General features: G+C 41.9%; 1 protein-coding gene across 1 annotated transcript in view; it reads left to right on the top strand.

Moving 5' to 3' along the window:
- The first annotated feature begins 1336 nt into the window (after window positions 1-1336).
- WIF1 (WNT inhibitory factor 1) overlaps window positions 1337-21312 on the top strand; it is a 46541-nt gene continuing 26565 nt past the window's right edge. Inside the window, exons 1-2 of the mRNA XM_062567600.1 lie at window positions 1337-1469; window positions 1550-1689. Of these exons, the coding sequence (XP_062423584.1) occupies window positions 1337-1469; window positions 1550-1689 (273 nt within the window). The remainder of the gene's footprint in view (window positions 1470-1549; window positions 1690-21312) is intronic.

Here is a 21312-nt window from a genome sequence, read left to right as displayed (position 1 = left end):
TCTGGGAAGTCTTTGCCCCAACTCAATACACACACGTGCCATTTCCATCATGCTTCTCAGATCCCCAGCTCAAACGCAGTGTGTACCAGGTGATGGTGCTAGCAAATGTAATTTCTTCAAGCAGGCACGAGTTTCTTTCAGGGTGCCTTTCCAGTTCTCGGGTTGCCAAAGGGTGCTGCCTGGTGCCCCCACAAGACAAATCCTGGGAGGATGCAGGAGCAAGCAGCACCATGTGCCTGCACAGCAGGTACAAGGCACAGTGTCCCTGTCTCAGGTTTCCTGTGGCAGAGGAGGTGTCAGTCATACACTGCGTAGCGACATTTGATGGTGTGTGTGCAAGAGCAGGCAGTTACGTGAAGCCCTGGGGGAGCAGAGGGCTGACTGCCTGACCACACCATGGCTTTTCCTTTTCCTAGTTAAACTGGAGTGCAACTGCCCTTCAAGACACAGGAAGGAGCGTGACCAAAGAGAAAAGCAACAACCTCCTTGCTAACCAGAGGAAGGCGACATGGCTTTGGCTGGGCCACACTGTCAAGCCAATTGGCCAGAGAAGCTCTAGCTAAGCCAAGGGACCACTGGGGTGCAAAGTGGGCTGCTCCCTGTGCCCACAACCCAATGCTACCCTCAGCCTCCCACGCCACTTCTGGGTGATGTGGGACCAGTCAGTAGTCTACCCCCATGGCCTGGGGAGACATTGATGTGAAGGAAGATGGCACTGCCCATAGGCCTGTGAGAAGATGGCATGGAGGAAGGTGGTGCTGGGGAAGATGGCGTGGGCGAAGATGGTGTGGGGAGAGATGGCACTGCCCGCAGGCCCACAGAAGAGAGAGCTTGGGGGAAGATGGTGCTGGGGAAGATGGCATGGGGGGAGATAGCATGGAGGAAGATGGCACTTCCCACAGGCCTGTGAGAAAGATGATGTGAGGGAAGAGGGCATGGGCGGACGATGGCTTGGTGGAAGACGGCAAGGAGGAAGATAGTGCTGCCCATGGGGAAGATGGTGTAGGGGGAGGTGGTGCCAGGGAAGACCATGTGGAGGGAGAAGGTGCTGCCCACCGGCACACGGGGAAGATGCCACGGGGCAAGAGAGCTCGGGGGAAGCCGGAGAGGGGGAAGCCCCCAGGCCTGTGGGGCAGTTGGCTCTGCCCTAGATAAAGCGCCGGGCACCACCGCGGCGGGACCCCGAGCCCGAGCCCGCCCCCCGGCGCGGCGCTGTGCTGCGCGGCACTGCGCGGCCCGCCCCGCGGGCGGCGGCGGCGCGCAGCGGCGGAGGGCAGGCGCAGCCGGAGCCGCAGGCGCAGCGGGAGCCGCAGCGGGAGCCGGCGGCGAGCGGAGCATGGCCCCGGCGAGCCGGCTGTGCGCGGCGCTGCTCTGCGGCGCCCTGAGCCTCTGCAGCCTGCGCGCCGCGCCGCGCCAGCCGGACACGCTCTACGTGTGGATCGGCGCGCAGCAAGCGCGGCTGCTCATCGGTAAGCGGCTGCCTGCGCGCTCCGCGCGCGGCCGCCCCCGCGCCGCTCCCCGCGCCCAGCCTCGCCTTTGCCTTTCGCAGGCTTCGAGGAGGATATCCTCATCGTGTCCGAGGGGAAAATGGCCCCGTTCACCCACGACTTCAGGAAAGCGCAGCAGAGGATGCCCGCCATCCCCGTCAGCATCCACGCCATGAACTTCACCTGGCAGGCGACGGGACGGGTAGGTGGCCGCGCCGCGCCGCGGCTCCTGCGCGCCCCGCGCAACTCCGCAACCTCCCTCCGCGCGCCGCCCCGCGCCTCGGCCGCCCGCGGGCTGCCTTGGAGCTCGACCCCACCGTGTACGCCCTCAAATGTTCGGTGAAAATTGGTTGCACTGTTCAGCTAATTTCAGCTTCACAAATTCAGTTGTGTTTTTGGTTGCTTAAAGACACCCTTTGCATCCCTGGGGCTTCTTTGGCTTTGAGTTGTTGTCAAAGGGTCTCATAATTTTTGCTATCTTCACAGCGCCTTTGAGTCTGAGAAATGCTTTTCTGCTTCTTTTAAAGGCAGTGGGGAGACAGAAAACTTATTCACAGAGGCTAAGTGACTTGCTCAAAGTAATTGAAGTTCCAATCTCATTTTACAGAGAAAACAGTATCATACATTAAGGGCTGGCATGTAAATAACCAGAAATAATCAGTGTATTTCAGGATTGTATTTCTTGCCCTATGCCTCTATCATCTTCTGTTGCTGTCCATGACAAAAATACCTCTTTTTGGAAAGAGAGCTTGAGAAGTTAGGCGGAACCCAGCCCTCTTCTCTTGTCCTTGTTTGTTTTATCCCGCTCTCCTTCTTTTGCAGCCTACAGGATAGTTCATTAGGAAAAGATTGTAATACTGATTTCAGTGGGAAGAGTCACAGGCTCAAAGACAACATAAGCAATTGCTCCCCCTGATGCAGCTTGTGGGAGGGAGCCCCTGCTGAACGGTGGCAGAGAGGCTTAACCAGTGATTCCTCCTTTGCTTTCCTAAGTTGCTGAACTCCCGTTACAGAAAACTTTCTTAATAAGTGAAATATGGAAATAGTTGGAGTAACATTGTCACACTATTCTGTTCCTAAAACAGTGTTAACTTACAGATATTTATGAGTCAAACAAGTGTTAAAACTAAGACACTCTTCATTTGGAGATTTTATAGTCCCATGTAGTTTCCCCTTACAACTGCATCTGTGTATATAATCTTTATTAACTTTGGCACTCTGGTCTTACAGCTGTGGATATTTGAATACTTATGCTGGTGTGCAGATGAAGAGAAGGATTTCAACCAGCAGCCCTAAGCTAAGGAAAGATTCTCAACTCTGTGGTGGGGAAAAACTATACTTAACATCTGTGAGAAAATGTCTACTTTTTGGAAGCACAAACAATACTGTTGTTCCTTGCCTTCCTTGGAGGTGTTTGAGTACAGCTGCTGTTATCCACAGTTCTTGTGGTCCTCTGCGGAAACCAGGGCACTTACAGTCTCTATCCCACCCAACCTTTTACCTGATGAGAAAGGATAGAAGCAGGCATGAGTATTTTTTGTAGTCCATAGGGCAACAACAGTTATTGGCATAGTGTTTTTGATATATCTTAACTGAAACCATTTCTTCTGTGAGCATCTTGTGTTTTATGCTTTATAGACCTCTTACCAACCAAACCCACCAAAGAGATCCGAAGATGTTTCTCAAGGGCTCCAAACTTTCAGGCACTGGCAATAGTGTGTGCCATAGCCTCTGGCAGTGGATAGACCCTTTTTGGGTCTGCAGATATCAGGCTTCTCCTGGGTAGACACAGGAGATCTTTCCTATGTCACTGCACAGCTCCTAACCATGCTATTGCAGGATATCCAGCAATGTAAGGTTTAGCCTCTCCTGCCAAGCACCTTGCACCCCTGTTAAACCTGTGCAAAGCAGGTATAAATATCCTGTGGGTAGTTCACAGCTACCTGATCCTAGGGTAAATAATAATGCAAGGCGATAGATGGTCCAGCCTGGAGGCTGGCCATGCTTCTTCGTGCTGCACTGCTGCCTGTGTCTACATATTAGTTCAAATATGTCTATTGAAAGGAACTTTTTAAAGATTATATTATACCTGTATTCTATGTAAATTGAAGTTGAAATGGTAAAATTCCACTACATTTAGAAGTTATGTTTCCAGTACTGTGGTCTGTGTGTCCTGGAACCACTACAAGTGCAAAATTGTCTGTATGGTAAAGGAAAATTTAAAGTAATTTTCAATAGAAAATATGAACCAAAGAAAACCTTTAGTTGCTAATCCATTAGTCCTAATTAATTTATTAGGAAATATTAGGGTAAACCCAAAATTTAATACTCTGGAGGTGCTGAATACCTACTTTTCCCGGTGAAGTCAAGATGAGACACGGGTACTGAGAAGGCTATAGGATAGTGCAGAGCAGGACTGATATATTTTTGTTTAGAAAAAAAAAACATCATCTGGGTAAACTGGCAGATATAAAGCGTCTTTCTGTTTTGCAAAGTTAAAAAAAAAATCCAGTGGCAATGTATAGTACGCAGCATACATCTGTGTAACCACTAGAAGTCGCTTGTGTTGCTTCAGGCTCTCATTCTGTGTGGGGTTTTTTTTTGCAAAAAAAAAAAAAGAGAGAGAGAGAGAGAATAATGAATTTGGGGAGTCTTGTCCTCTGAATGTAAGGAGTGGGGAAGACTGCTTTCAGAGATTTCTCTGTGGGAGAGGAATAGATCCTATTATGCTAACTAGTGCTACAGCATGTTTCACTCCCTCCACCAGTGAAGGGTTCCAAAGATTACAGTGATAATATCATTTCTACAATACTGAAGAACGTATGGCAAGTATTCAAGCTCTAAATTCAGAAACATCAGTATGCATACTTAACTTTCAGTGGGACTTCTGCTGGCAATAAATTTAAGTATAAATTTAAGCGAACATGTGAGTATTAGTGGGAAGAACGATATATATATATATATAAGATTAATCAGTCCAAAGGAAGCAAGTGCTCATAATTCTATGATAAAGCAGCAGCTGAGTTGATTTAATAGATGGGACATGAAAGAAAGGAACCAAAGAGCAAGTTGTAATTTTTGGTCTGTAGCAATCTCTGGCCTGATCCACAAAACAGTCCATCTAGTCCACAACCTGTCCAGGTGGCCTTCTTTCCTTCAGATGTAGGAGAAGTGTTTGGGGTCAGGTAAATTTTTGTAGAAGCTTGCTTCCAACTTCCAGCTTTGATGAGTGCCCCATGGCTCCTCTCCTTTTGCATGGCTGGATGTGTGTCCATTGCATGACATCTGAATACTCAGTTGTGTGCTGGTGCGCGAACGGCAATTGATCCACGTGACAGGAAGGTGCATGTGTTTATCTTACAGCATGTGGATATTTCATGCATATTATACGGCAAAAATACGTCCAGGCATGTGCTCCAGGATGCGCATCTTTTGGTGGTATGACAGGAGTAGTCCTCCCCTACGACAGGAGATGTGCCTGTGTGCACAGTTTGATCGGGTGCTGGGGAAATGCCAGCAGACTAATGGTGCTTCGGGTCACAAGACCAGAGCAAGTGTCAGGAGATAAGGGGGGCACTCCAGCGTGTAGTCCTCGGGGCCTTTTTTAGATGCAGTTGGGCCTGTGCTACTGGAAAGGCTGGGTCGCTTCAGATCAAAGAGCTATTGCTAACCACAAGTAAAGCAGAAAGATGCCCATCTCTTTAGGGAGAGTTGGGGAATACATGTCAGCAGTATGTTTACTAGCATCATTTCTGTATTGTAAAGTAGAGGTTAGGAAAGGGTATAAAATTACGGCTCTTGGAGGTAGTTCTGATCTCAGCAATGTTACCATCAGTCAAAATAGCTCAATTGCTCTCTTTGGAATTACTCTTCTTGCTTAGACATAGCCTGACAGTGACAGAAAAATGGAATTTCCAGCTCTGCCAGGAGTTTAATTTTCCCTGTCCCGAGGAAAACTAGTAAGACCAGTCATTGTCGTACAATGGGGAGCTCCTTTCAAACACTACTCCTTCCTTAATAAACTAAAAGAAAACCAAGGATGGTGAATTGCAAAACAACTGTGTCTTCAAAGGAACTACTGAAGTTTTCTTCAAAGAAGCTGCTGAACTTTTTGTAACTCTTATTCATACCCAATGACACAGTGGGACTTTTCAACTTAAGAAAATGTCTAATGTGCACAGTTCACTATGGTTGTTTTGGAAGCTGGGTCAATGCAATTGCACAAACTTGCACTTTTGAGATTTACAGTAGTACCTTCACTGTGGTTTCATGTCACCAAACAGAGGAAATACTTTGTTTTTTGACCTCTGTACCGAAATTTCAATGTGAAATGTGAAGATGTTTACATACTGCGAGCATAATTCTTAGATGGGATTCTCATATTGAAAGCACAGCTCCAAACTTTTAATATTCAGATTCTGTTTGGCTGTGGTATTTTGCATCTCAGTGTTGTGGACATGCCACCAGGGATCGAAGTAATGCTGTAGAGATCCTACTTCACTTAGTAAAGCAGGCATGTGCCAGCCATCTGTTGGATCTGCTGATAGAAAACAGCAGTAAAGTTTCTCAAAGTTTTGCCAAGAAGAAAAGGGGAGGGAGGTTTATTGGTCATCAGAGATGAGTTACAAGGCACCTTGTAGTGTAAGCTACATCTGGTTTCCATAGTAATTTACATGGTATATGTGTAAACTACACAATTATTCTTTTTACACAGCAGTGTAAAGCTGTGTTAAATAAATCCTTCTTCAAGATTTTTGTTGTTCATCCGTTCTATAAATATACTAATACATTTTTAACAAAAAAGCTTAAGTAATAAAATATTTCCACTACTTTTACAGTAGTAGTTGCATTGTACAACGTAACTGTTGAAAAGTACTGGAACTCACAGGACACCCCAAACTTCTAGACTATATTTTGTAAAAACATACGGATTTCTCTCCATATTGCCAATAGTTTTTCTGAAATATAAAATCCAAGATGTTTTGCTTTCCTCTTCTCTTTGGAAATGAAAATTTTTCTGTCAATATCACCTCTTTTTTACAGACAGTTTCTAAGTACGTTCTGGGGCTCTAAAGTTAATAACATTACAAGTAATGCCATAGAATTAAAAAAAAAAAAAAGAAAAGAAAAGAAAAAGAACTAATTGTAATAAGAACTGACTGGAAGAATTTCTTAATGTATTTAAGAACTTATTTTGGTGTCACGCTTTCCAAAGAGCTTTTGGGGTAGCTAAACTTTGGGTCAAGTATGAATGACTTGCTTCTAGTAAAGTGTCCAATGTACATAAAATACTCCCAGTGTCTGTAAGTCAGGCCCAGATGTCTGGAATACGATGTGATCCGGGATTTTCAAAACACTGATACATATTAGGTACTTGGATCATGTTGAATTTAATTTTAACTATTTTCTTTACTTTAGCTCAGAGCAATGAGTTCCTGAGATCCTCTGAGTTTTCCATTTTCAAGTATATTAAAGTATGTTTTGAAATATGTTGAAATATGTTTTCCCTTCTAAGAAAGTAATAGAAACTAGTTACGTAAATATTCAAAACCAGTGCTTTAAATCTGAAAGATCGTAGTCTCATTTACCTCTTGTGGCACCTCATGGTGATGGTACTTCTTACATACTGAGCATCTTAGTTATTCTGAGGTGTCTTTACAGACTCCTACGATGTGTTATCTCCCATGACGTTGTTAAGACTTTTGACTCCTACAGAGTTTGATGTCATTAGGATATGGGACACACAGCCTTTTAAATGACCAGACTTGTGTTTTCTGATCTTCTCAAACAATCCAAACTTACTCTACTTATTTGTTTTGTTTATTTTAACAAAATCATTTCGTTTTTGTACAGCCTGGACTTTCCTCCTAAAGAGATACCACAAAAATAACATTAAGATCAGCTTTCTAAGATTTTCTGATTGATACTGTTCTCTTATGGGCTAAATTCCCACAGGATTCCATTCCTCACAGTCCCATCAGTCTTGTGGAGTGAACATAATGTGGAGTGAACATTATCCATAACTTGATCAAGAAGATCAAAAATAAAAAGGTTGTTTTGTGGAGGTGGGTGGCTTCAAGTAGTCAGTATTCTGGTGATGGCATCAGAAGTCGCTGATACCTCCAGAGTCATCCTGCACAGATACTGCTGGAAGAGTTAAGAAATGCAGAAGACAGCTGAGGAAAATGGAGGTACCACTGTGATGTGGTTTGGCATTTGGGAGGAGATGGGTACAGAGACCAATAGCTTCTACAGGGTTTTAGGTGTTGTGCAAAACTGCTTTTCTTTTTGCTTTTAACTTAATAATTTGATTTGGTGTATTAATTAGACACCTCCTTATATTCCCTGGGGCATGCAAATCTTTGTCTTTTATTATACAGGCCTCTCCATTCCTCTGATCATTCTTCTTATCCTTCTCTGAGCCTTTTCTATTTATAGCTTTACAACATCTATCTTCTTTTAAGGAAGGTTGACCAAACTCAAACTTAGTATTCAAGCACTAGACCCACCAGATTTGTAAGGACATGACAATGTTTTCTATTTTGCTTTCTACAGCTTTCCTGAGAGTTCTCATGTTCCATTTCCCCATTTAACCACTCCTCAGCACTAAACTGATCTTCTCAGGGAACCAACCATAATCATCAGAGCATTATTTCCTGGGTAATAATTATAGTTAATTTAAAATACCTCATTATTTTTCACAGTTTTCCCGTGTGTGTTGCTTCACATTTATCAACATCAGCTTTTATGCATGGTTGACTAACCAGGCACTTGGTATCATATCAGCCTTCCCTTCACAGATAGCTTTAGTTGTGACCTCTCTGATATTAGTAAACTTTTCCAACTCATTATTCACTCCCTTTTCTACAATTATTATGAATATTTTGAAGAGTGCAGTTCTTCATGGATCCCGTTAGTAAACTCTCATCATTGTGAATGCCGATGACTTACAGACCGTTTATAGAACTGGCCAGTTGTCACCAGGTATGAATCCACAAGAAGGCTTCCCTCTTACCCAAGACAGCTTAGCGTCTTTTGGAAGCTTTGATCTGTGAGCTTATGAAAAGCTCTATGGAAATTTAACTGTGCTGTACTGACCAGATCACTCTTACCTACATAGTTTTTGACACTTCTGAAAGCCTGAGATAAGGCTGGTCCCTGCCAAAGTTTTATTGAGCCTTCCCTAGATATCATGTTTAGTTGAATGTTTATTGATTATACTCTTCTGCTTAGAACAGATTTCAGACCTTGTAGTCATCAACTGTCCAAGCCCCTACTGGAGCCTTGTTCAAAAATTGGTGTCATTCTTGCTACCTTCCTGTAATATCAAGATTAGTTAAATTTAGGTAAGTTTTAGATAAGTTAGATAACTTTAGATAAGTTTTGTCCTAGCAGCTGGGATCTCTGCAATTTAATAATTGAATACTTCAAAATTCTTGGGTGGCAGCAGCTGTTCCTAGCAATTTGTTATAATTTCCCCCCCCCAACCTGCCAAAACTCTGCTGCTGCTACTTCAGTCTGCAACAATTCCTTGGGCTTCGTAAAGCAAATTTCTAGTGTGAGAATCTGCTTAGCTTCTCCTTCATGAACACAAATGCAAAATATTCATTTATCTGTTTTGGGGCTTGCCTTGTCTTCTTCATCAGGGTCTTATTTGCACCATCCTCAGCTGTCATCCTCACTGACCTGGCAACTTTTTCCTTCTGAAGCATTTCAAAACATTTTATTCATAGTTCTAAAGTCTTCAAGAAATTTCATCTCAAAACCTTTTCTGGTTTGTGGCTTTCCGTTTAGCTTGCCAGAGCTTATCCTTTTTTATTTTACTTTTTGCACACAAATTTCACCTTTTACAGGATCTTGTTTTATTTCTATTAGTCTTTTTTATTCTGTTGTTCAACCAGGCTGAATTTTTGTTGATTGCCTTTTTCTTTTTTTTTATTTAAGCTTCAGGGAACGTCTTATATCAGACAGTAGCCCAGACATAGTGGATAACTCAGTCATACAAACTGTACAACAGAGAACTGAAAATTGCATTACAATCCTCAATCTTTTCACAACAAAACACACAGGGTTCTGTGCAATTAATTTTATGAATAAAACTGGGTAGATGTCTTAGGATGCAAGTGTACATTTCAGTAGATAGTTTGTACTGAGCTGTACATAACAGAAGAGAGTTTTATTGGTATTTTATATTTTGCAGAAAGCTTTTTAGAAAATTGTAAGGTAAATTGAAGATACATAAAATCACAGTTTTGGTAAGTTGTTGCATACATGGTTAAATTTGCTTTTTTTTCTCCCTTTTACTTGGTTTGTGAATATAGATATTTTGAAATCTTAGTTGTCATTAACTGTGATTATAATAAAATGTATGCAATAATGTAGTGCTCACTGACTGGCTCTTCTCATATAAAATACCATTCAGATCCATGCACTAAAACATCTGGACTATCTGTGACAATTAGAGCTGAGCCTGTCATTTTAAGTAACAGCAGTCCAGCTCAATGAATACATGTGCTTTGAGATCGGATGCATTTTCCATTTGGGTAGCACTTGGCAGCTGATGTGTGTGACCTGACACTCCTATGGGCCTCTGACAGCGTCACCAGCTCTCTGAGGAGGGCTATCAGCCTGTAGAAGAACCTGCAAAAGACTCATCTCTTCCTTTACACTTAATTCATAGAAGGAAGAACTAAAGTAGAGAAAAACAGACAAGTCTTCAAACTTCCATGGGGCATGTGACTATGCCTTGTATAGGAGGCATGGAATTCAGACCACAGTGATACACCGAAGGAAAAGAATTACAAAATCACTGAGGTTGGAAGGGACCTGTGGAGATCACCTGTCACAGACCCCTGCTTTCAAAGCGAGGTCAACTAGAGCAGGTTGCTCACAGCTGTGTCCAGTCAGGTTTTAAGTATCTCTAAAGATGGAGGCTTCAGAACCTCTCTGGGCAACCTGTTCTGGTACAGTCACCCTTACAATAAAACTTTTCTTTTTAATGCTTAAATGGAATTTCTTGTATTTCATTTGTGCCCATGGCCTCTTGTCATTTCACTGGATACCACTGAGAAGAGTCTGACTCCATCTTCTTCACACCCGTCTGTCAGGTATTTATAAGCATCCGCTATGAGCCTTCTCTTCTCCAGGCTGAACAATCCCAGTTCATGCCTCATGTATGTTAGATGCTCCAAGCCCATAATCATTTTTGTGGCCTTTTACTGGACTTGCTATAGTATGTCCATATCTTCTACTGGGGACATGGTACTCCAGTCTGAGCAGAAGGGAAGGATCACCTACCTCAACCAAGTGGCAATTTTCTTCCTAATGCAGCCCAGGAGGCTATTGGCTTTTTATTTCCCATGAGGGTGCATTGTGGGCTCATGTTCAAGTTGTTGTCCACCAGGACCTCCAGGTCTTTTTCTGCAAAGCTGCTTTCTAGCCAATTAGTCCCCAGCTTGTACAGTGCAAGAAGTTATTACTCCCCAGGTGCTGGAGCTGGCACTTCCTTTTGCTGAACTTCATGAATTTCTTGTTGGACCATTTCTCCAGCCTGTTGAGGTCCTTCTGTTTGGCAACACAACCATCTGGTGTATCAGCTGCTCCTCCCAGTTCTGTATCATTTGCAAACTTGCTGAGAATTCACTCTGTCCCATCATCCAGGTCTTTAATGAAGATGTTAAACAGTACTGTCCCTGGGGGACACCATTAGTGACTGGCCTCCAGCTGGAGTTTATGCTGTTGATCACAACCCTTGGAGATCAGCAGTTGAGCCAGTTTTAAGTCCACCTCACTGGTCACTTATCTAGCCTGCACTTCATCAGTTTGTCTGTGAGGTATTGAAGACAGCGTTGAAAGCCTCACTAAATTCGAGATAAACAACATCCACTGCTCTCCCCTCATCCACCAATGCAGTCATCTCATTTATAGACAGCTGTCTGATTGGTTAAGCATAATTTTACCTCCATAAATCTACGCTGTCTACTCCCAATCATCCTCTTGTCCTTCTTAAGTCTGGAAATGGTTTCCAGGATTAGTTGTTTCATCACCTTCCTAAGGATCAAGGTGGTGCTCAATGGCCTATAGTTTTCCATATTCTCTTTCTTTTCCTTCTTGAAGACAGTGACATTTGCTTTCTTCCAGTCCCCAGTAACCTCATCTGATTGCCATGACCTTTCCAAGATTACTGAGAGTGGCCTTGCAATGACGTTGACCTGCTTCCTCAGCACTTGTGGGTCTCATGGGTGAATCCCATCACGTCCTATGGACTTATGTATTTCTGATTTATTTAAATGTTGCCTAGCCTGATCCTCCTTCACAAAGGAGGCATCTTACTTGCTCCAAATTTTCCCACTTGTCTCAGAAATCTTTTGCTCTTAGTGAGTCTAGGATACAAAACAGCAGTACCATGAACTGAGACTGGCTTGTACAATCATAGCAAAGCAGCAAGCCAAAATCTGCCTTAGAAAAAGAGCAGAAAAAGAACTTTATTATAGATAAAGCAAGGACAGTGCTACTGCTCTATGGAAGCACTGAGAATACAGTATCCAAATACAGTTTCTTAATTCCACTGTAACGTGCTTATTTAAATTCCATTTGTAGGAGACCATTTAGCTGCTCAAAAATGCTGAGAGTTAGCTGACTAGTCTATCTGACTTGCAAAAGAGAAACTTGCAGGACAGAAATGCCTTAGCAAAGACTTACAAAGGTTTTTGGATGGATTTGTTCCAACCAAACAGCAACTCTGTCCTCTTTCTTTTCTTTTTTTTTCTTTTTTTTCTTTTTTTGCATCTAACAAATGCAGGTTAGCTGTATGAAAGTTTGCTTTGTTTTATAACCAACTGGTGGAATCCATCTTGTTAGGCTATACAAGGGCAATTACCTTCCAGCTATGCCAGCATTTGCTGCCATCACTGCCAAATAGTTCAATATATAACTTAGAGACTAAACACCACTTTCAGAACTGGTCCCACAAATCCTCTGAAGTTCCTCCTTAGCTGGGATAAACAGTCAACTAAACTCAACCAATGCTAAAGGAAATAAATGTGCCTGACATCCAACCTGGCAGACTGCCAGCCTTAGGTTTTGGCACAGCACCAGAGAAAACAAATTCCCCAAACAGCAGCCCGCTAATGAGAAGACCTGTCACCAGCTCTGAGCACTCAAGCACAGAGACCAGCAGCACCAGCAGCACAGCCAGCCTTCACAGTAATAGCTGGCCGGAGGACAGGGCAGGCTGTTGGACCATCATAAACATCAGAACAGAGAACTAGTTCAGAGCCTTGAGTAGTGGGATTATGAACCTCTTTTTTCTCAGAGCATGAGGCAAGCACGGAGAAATCACAACTTTTTGATGAACAGGAGATGATACGCTCTACCTGCAATGTTTTCTACTTGCTCTCCACTTGTAAATGTGAAAATATTGATATAGTCAATGGGAATCTGGGACTAAAAACCACACAAATATCAAGTCTGCTGAACAGTAAGGAGTACAACCTTCAGTCTGTTCCTTTTAAACTTCAGTAAACACTGCTTTCATTTTGCCAAGGTTGAGCCTTAGCCAGTTCATTTTCTTGCAGTGGTTCTGGGAAGTAAATCGAACTGTTGAAACAGTGCCCACGTGAGTTACTAGGTTGAAACAAATTTATTTTTCCTTGTGAAGCCACACATACATCAAATAGCTGCAAGTAACCACATGCCTGTGGGATTCCATGCAGGGACCAGCAGGGAGAACAGACAGGTTGCATAACAGAGCACACCAGGATCTGTCTGAGATGAAGGAGAGGTAAAATACAGTTATCTGTCTGGATCTGTAATCACAAGCAACAGATGAAAGGCACAGTTGTATTAGGAGTTGAGAACTATTTTGTCAGTGGGGCATGCTATCAATTATATCATTTTTTGTTCTTGGTGTTTCCCCCTCCTCCCTCTTCAAGTTTTGTACAAGAACATCTATTCAAATTGAGTAGGCATGATCAGATTTCTGTATTTACAAAGGAGCATAGCTGAAAACTTATGACCCAGTACACTGTTCCCTTCCAGCCAGAGATATGGCATGCTGGTAGTAGGTACAGGGTGGAGAAGCTTTTATTGCTCCATCTGGAGAGGAGTTAGAGGCCTTCATTGCATCAGGAACCACTTGGGTTTTACTCTTTTACTTGACATATAAGCAGAATTTTTTTGATGGAGCAAAGTCTGTGCATTACCCTGCCCACTGATGTAGTTCACATTTGAATTTTTGTCAGTGTGGACATCCTGCTTATTTAATGGACCCTTTTTTAATCATCCTGCCAAATATTTGCAGTCATGTAACCCTCATAATTTAATAGTTGGTGCCATGCTGCCACTGTTACCGTGATTTGTTTATACAGCAATTAATTAAAACTTAATAGTGTGATTGCAATGTTTAAAACATTTCTGAGTATTTAATTTACTTATATAGGGCTTTTATTCATCCAAGAGTGAGGTTTTCTCTTCCAGTACAATATAATCAAGCAATGCAGGTTCATTCAATTAAATTCATGCAGAGCAAGGAATCTGAAAATTTACTAGTAAGGTGAATGCTTCTCTGAAGGTACAGAGCTTTCAGCCTGTGTTCTCATAAAATCTCTGTTTTTCTCCTCATTCACAACAACTCCAACAGAAACTCGGAAAGTGAGAGAAACCCCTGGTTCAGACCAGAACAAGGCCAGAGGTCTCATGAAGAGTGAGAAGCAGAGAGCTTTTGTGCGAGATGGAAGGAAAGGGACACCCATCACTCTTCTTCTGAGAAAAAAAAGATATTGTGAGATTCCTCTCCCTTTGATTCTTATAGGAGCACTCTTATCAAACCAAAAGAAGATCTGAAAACTAATTCTCCCTGCTCTGAGGAGAGGGTTTTGGCAGTCTTCTATACGAGCTGTGTTTAGTTGTTCCTCCTCAGGAACAAAGTGGAGAAGGCAGCCAGTCCAAAGGGATTTCCCTAAGCATGGTGAGACACATGAAAGAGGGCTGAAGCCTTTCTTACAATCTGAGCAGAATTTGATGCAATACTGATACTGAATTACGAGAGTTTGCATCACTGACATTTGTTTTACACATTACTGTTTCACCTTGACAGCAAATTTAATTTTGCTACCCAAGCCACATTCATGGGACATTTTACTTTAACCACGTAAGAGTCTACTCTGATTATAATCAGGAGAAGTTTATGTGAAGCATGCCTTTTTTTCTGAATGTAGACTCTCAGATAAGCCAGAAGGTCTGGTAACAGTGTCCTTAATTTAGTGTCCATGGCAAAGTTATATTTCTGGCAAGCACAAGATGAACTTTGTCCACTTTCAATGCATAGAAAATATCCAAAGACTCTTTTTTTCTAAAAGAAAAAAGCCTTAGATTAAAATGTGTGCAAACCTGCCAACTGAAAACACAACCACTAACTAGACATACCTTTCAGTATAACATGGAAAATGCACCTTCAGCCTGAGATGCATTGTTCACCTGATATCTTTTAAGAGTATGTTAATGGTCTACAGTTAAAACATTGTTTTTCTGAAAACAGATTTCTACTAAAGATTTGCATTTGAAAATATGAATGGATATTTACATATGACCAATATGGTTTGGCTTTGATACTTTTTTTTTCTTTTTTTTTTTCTTTTTTTTGAGATATATTTCCCCAAGAAACATTTCTAATGAATCTTGTGGTCAGTAAGTTCTGGTATTCCTATTTCTGCCACATCTAATTCATATGTATCTCAGATTGTGAGCTACAATTGAAAGGCTGCAGCAGCAAACTATTATGTTAAGATAGTTGGTCTTTGTGCACAATTTTCCCTAGTCTCCTGGAAGTCTTATGTTGCACAGTTTGGATGATTGTAAATGTGGGTTATTGTGTATCTGAATAGTAATGTCTATGGTTGACTTTATTTTCAAGCAGTTTTTAAAGGCTATTCAGCATTTACAAGAGCCATTCATATTGAGAAGAGCTGCAGGTCCTCAGTACCTTTGGGAAATCAGGCCCTCCTGTCAGGTCTTCACAAAATCCACAATGGTACCAGCTCTTTGGCACTGTAAGATTTATGGTTTTAGAAGAAGCCACAAGATGCTGTGTTTCATAGTTGAGAATTAGCATGAGGTCATACACTTAATGAGCTTTTATGTATTATGAGAACAAGGAGAGACAGTTTAGTTTGTATTTACAGCATTATTTATTGTATTGTTTCATTTTTGACTGTTTAACTTGATACTGTGAGACTTCTCTAAACTTTATGTTAAAACAAGAGGTTATTGTGTAGCATTTCCTCTATTTCCTTAAAGAGAAAAGACTGAAATGGTAGAAAGTAATAGCAAGAAGGAACCCTTTTTCTCAAAAATTTAAAAGTTTGAAAATATATGTTGGATAATCTTATTGTCTAGACAGCAGTGTGTCCTTTTCCTCTTCACCTTGAGAGGACCACAAAAGGGATCTGCTTTCCTATGCACTGGGGAAGGTCTGTGGGAGAGTCCTTCTTCAGAGCAGGTTGGGTGGCATCTTCCCCAGTTGCAGCACTCCTGATCTGTACAGATGTGGTCATTCTCTGGTACCTCTTTGGAGATCCACATGAGGGAGCCCATATGCTGTGTGCACCACTGTAACTGCAAAGACTGTTGGATGAGTGTCAGGCTCACTTGATGCAGGAGTGCACATCTTCCGGTCCAGTTTTCCCTAGCACCTCATGGTCAAAAGCAGGAGAGTGGGTGTGCCTCACCTTGGCAAAATAGCATCCTTCTTAGCTGAGATAGGTCATATCCCAATGGGTGGATTTCCTCACTGGCAGATGCCTATTGGGTATATAACTTTTATGATCATAAAACTGCACTGGAACAACATATTTGTCCACTCTCTTCTGTAACTCTTCAGTAAAAGCATTTTTCTAACACATGGCAGATGATTCAGTTCAGCAGTACAGCGCACCTAAATGGCATGCCACGGTCAGAAAGCTGTTACTTCCAGGTTTCTCACTTTGCTGAGAGATGTGGCATATTACATTTAAAGAGTACAGCTCCCTGACCACATCTCAGGAAGGTATTTGGACTCCTGTGTTGCTCCAAAGAAACCTGTTAATAAGAACTCTTTTAAGTTTACAGGCATGACAATTATGAGTGAACTGAGCTATTCCCAGCGTATAAACTTGATGAACAAATACAAGGTTGTATTTCTAAGGGCAAGATCATGTGTTCGGATTTTTCATTTAGTTCAGAGCTTTGTCTACATAATAGTTCTTCCAGTACCACCAGGAATGTGCATGTGCATGTGAACCTGTTTACGTGCAGGTTCTGTTTCTTTCAACAGTGCATTGAAGGAACCAATGTCCTACTGATATTTCTGGGCTTAGTTTCTTCCCTACTCCACGATAATGAAATTTGAGAGTGCAGTGAGAAATCTGACTTCTGCCAAGGAGAAGGTAACAATTAGCCTCACTTCCTGGGCAGTTCTGCAAGATCTTCAGCTTACCTGACAGGCTGACACAGCCTCATCTCCTTTTCCATTCCCAATCACATATTTCCGTTCTCTTTCTTGTGCCAGTGCTCATGTGGCCACTTCCGGATCTGCCTGAAAACCAAGCCTACAAAGAGAAATGATTGATTTTTAGCTTGACCCACCGTCTTTGGTAGCTCATCACATGGCCACATGTGAAGAGGGTAGGACTGCGATAGGACAGCCTAAGGCTCCCTTGACCCACCCTGATGCTGCAGGTTGTTCCTAGTACACAACGTGCTGCAAGCTACAGAGAATGGCCCTAACATTTCAAAACAAATAAACAACCCCCAAAGCCCAAACCTCTTCTAAATGGAAAGAATTCCAGCAAAACCAAGCAAGATGGACTCAGTTTGACTCAGCTGCCCGTTATCTAAGTGAATCCCACTGCAGAAAACTGGCAACATTTGTCCAATAGACTGGTGTGATCAGTGTTGAATTTCTGCACCATGTAGAGATGCACAGTGCAGACCTGGCAGCTCAGCAGTGCTGCCGTGCAGGATGTTGTGCTGCTTCGGTGTTCCCTCAAGGATGGTAGACCACACTTAGCCCTGAGCTGCTCGCTTGTAATAGACAATAAAGGCTGGTTTGGGGGATTTGGAGAACCTCCAGCAGCCTTTGCCTCCAAATGAAGTTATGGATTTTCAGTACATGTGGGAAGTATTGAGTGACAAACAGGACAATTTGGCCTCAGTCTGCATCATCAGACCAGATTCACTATAGCTGTGTGTCAAGGAATAAATTACAGCTCTTGATCTCAGCAAAACCTTTTAATCCCAAATGGAGGAGTTACCTCAGGGCAGAGTATAGACTTCTTTTATCACCAGGCTCCCTTTGATTTTTCATCAGAGGTAAATTTGGGGAAGTTCACACATTCAGCACCTTCCTGGACTGCTGTCTGAAGCTGAACTGTCCTGCCATCATTTTCTCCAATAAAAAAAGAAGTTAGGGATTCATTCTCATGATGAACTTTTAGATGCTCGGGCTCCTTGTAAGGGTTTATACTGGCAAACTGTAGGTCACATTATCCAGAGCAAAGAACAGCCAGAGGGATGCTGATTTCACAAAATAAATTTCATACTGTGTGCCTAAGGAGGACTTACTCCTCACCGTATGTGTGGAGGGTTCACTTCTGGAAGCTCAACTTTATCTCACTTGTCAAAATCTGCTCTGTTTCCTAACTCTTCCTAATTTCTTCCATTTTCCTCTAATGAAAGATTGTCCTGGCCATGCCAGCACTGCCTACAGCAGAATACTACTTCTGTTTTTAAACAAGTTCATTTGAACAAAACTTTTAATGTAGAAAGTGCCAGGACCACGTCTTAATCACACTGAAGAAAGAAACCATAGCAGAAGCAGAAAAAAGCAAACACTAAGATGACTCTTTGCCTAGGTTTATCATCTGAATCATCAATAAAGGAAGATTGTGATAGGAAGAAAGGGAAGGCAAAAAGCACAGAACTTGAATGGTAGGAAAGGATTATATGCTAACAACATCTAGGGAAAGAAGGAAGAAATTTTTGACGAGCAGGCTTCCCCAAAAAGCTCTTGCTAAAAGTCGGTATAATAATATTGCATGCAGAAGACTCTCCATGTTCTACAGCATGGGCCAGGTGCCTTATGTAAATTCAGAACTCATTGCCTTTCTGGGATATGACTTTTTAGCAAATAAGTGAAGAGAAAGTCAGCAGAGAGGAGGCCAAATGGAGATGACTAAATTATGAGTAGGCTCCATCTGTAGCCAGTGGAGAGAGAAAGGCATTTCAAGAGGGCAGGTAAATTAGACCCTATCTGGGCTGAATTTTCTTCTACAAATGCTGGCCTCCCTCCACTGAGCATATGGAAAGTCTAGGATGAGCAGGCTTTGAAGAAGATAGTTCATATAAACTCTGGAAAATATGTGAGGCCATTCTGGACCTTACCTCAAAAGACTAGACCCTATGAGAGTGCTACTGTAACCGAAGAATACAGCTACACAGACTCTGCTCTGACTTCCCAGGTGTGCTGCCAACCCATAACTTCAGCAGTCTGAAAGCAGACTAAACGACAGAAAAGTCAGTTGCAGAAATTGTTCAGTTCTTCATGAGAAGCTGGAGGTAAGGTAATATTGCCCTTCTGTATGAACATAAATCCATTTTGCTTTGATGAACTCATAGTTATGGAGCCATGGAAATCATATAGTAGAAGTCGTATTTGGAATCTGTATAGTACATGGAAATGTTATAGTAATATATATCTCCATCTCCTGAGACCTGTCTCAATAGACAAATCAGCATAATTTCAGGTGCAACATCTAACATACAAGGTGTTTTTACAGATAAGTTGGTTAATTATTCTATTTAAATAATGATTTTAGTTCTTTCATGGTAATACTTAGAATTTGCTTTGGTGAATGGTAGCATTTAAAACGATAACAAAATGTCTCTTTAGATATTTACAGCAAAGTTGTTTAAAATCCATTAAGCAGATGCTAAAAGAGAGCACTGTTAGCAGGAAGTCTTTCTAACAACTAGTCAGAAAAAAAGTTGATTTTTTCTCAAAACTTTTTCACAGTAAAATTTAAACACCAATTTGCTTGGAATATAATGCTAATGCTCATTATTGAGCAGTAAATAAACGAACTCCTACTTTCAAAGGTGCTGAGAACTCCCTTTCACTTAAATATGCTAAAGTGGAAGCATCATCCGAAGAGACCCTAAAAGGGCTCCAGCCTGACAGTAGCTGCTGTGAGATTTCATAATTTCTGAGAAGTTTATTACTTGCATTTTGGCGGGAGGCATTTCTTGTACAGGAGGGCTGGTCAAAGCCAAAAGTGAAACACATGGACTCAATAAAGGCCCAATAATGTGACCTTTGCTGTTTGCCACGCTTTTAACTCGGCTGAGTTATTGATTACACTTTCATGAGATCATAATCAAAAGGTTGCTCTTTGGTAATGGTGTGCTAGAGGAGTTTTATCCCGAACTTCAAAGCTGTCCCATGAGGCTTAAGAACAAAGCGTTGGGGAGTTTGAAGCCCGGCCAAAACGAATCTGTGCGCTTTATCCGCGTTTACCACCAGGCAAGAGGTGGATTAGCTTGTTCTTCAGCTGCAGACTTTCTCTCACCACAACAGTTGAGCCACCATCTCTAAGGGTTGCATTTGAAAAGATTCTGTTTAATTAAATGTAGTGTTTGCTCAAATCTCCATGATAACTGTTCTAAATTAGTTAGTCTTAATCAGTTTTCGTAACTGTAGAGGTTTGTTGAAATTGCTTGATATTCCCTGAAAAGAATAAATATAATTGATTAACAGTAAATAAATATATAAATCCAGAGCCTGAAACTGCAAACTGTCTGCAGTCTACCCAAAGATGCACTCCCAGGGCTGGTCAACCCAGGTTTTCACTTAGTTTTTAACCTCTAAGGGGGAAAAATGAACCTCACAGTTTATTCTTGATATCGATGAAGCTGTGTAGATATGTTGCAGGTGCAAGTAGCAGGCCTGTACAGCTTTATTTTGTTAGGAACTAATGTGATGAGACAGTATTTTACTTCGCCCCCCCTCCCCGCAAGAAGCAGTAATAATTTATCCCTTTTTGTATTAGCCTTAGGAAATTAGCATTTTGAGAAGCGGTGATCATGAAATCTCCACTGAAGACAGCACTGATCTTTTGCTGAGTGACCAAGGAATGAATTAGCCCTTGTTGTGCCCCTGCAAGAAGTAACTTTTCAGTAGAAAAACTTTTGCCAGCTCTCTGGATGCCAGAGCAGTATATTTCACTGAATATTTGAAAATCAGTGCAGGTTTGTGTATCTTTCACTCTTTTAATCTGAACTTCTACTAGTATTTCTCCTTTTGGTGTACTGCTTGCTTCTCTCCCTTCCCCCAGATCAAAGGTATCTAATTTTTGTCTGTGATACATCAGAGAAAACAATTGAAAGGAAACTTGTAGAGCACAAACACATTCCAGTCTGGTTCTACCATTTCTGTCAGAGATTTTCAAGATATAATTAGCTGTGCATATACATCAAAACCCTAACGATTTATGTCTCCTTTTAGTGTAATTTTCTCAGAAGCAGAAATAAAATACATAACAGAGGACCCGTTGAACAGGAAATCTTCTAAATCTGGGGAGCTGTGCTCCCTTGCTTTGTCTTCTGTTTCTGAATAAAGCAAGGCAAAGGAGTGAGAATCTCCAAGTCTTTGCTCTACAAGTAGCCGTAAATTTGTCATCACTGTCTACATAAAGTTTGTAGCTTCTCAAGAAAAATAAGGCGTTTTTCCCAGATAAGATATTTTTTAAGAAATCCCATGTGCTTTGTAGGTGTATACTTTCACCTATCCACA

Source organism: Rhea pennata, chromosome 1 (genome assembly GCF_028389875.1).
Source record: "Rhea pennata isolate bPtePen1 chromosome 1, bPtePen1.pri, whole genome shotgun sequence".
Taxonomy (NCBI): Eukaryota; Metazoa; Chordata; class Aves; order Rheiformes; family Rheidae; genus Rhea; species Rhea pennata.
Note: the sequence above shows the minus strand (reverse complement) of the source record. Positions and strands in the feature narration are given on the sequence as shown.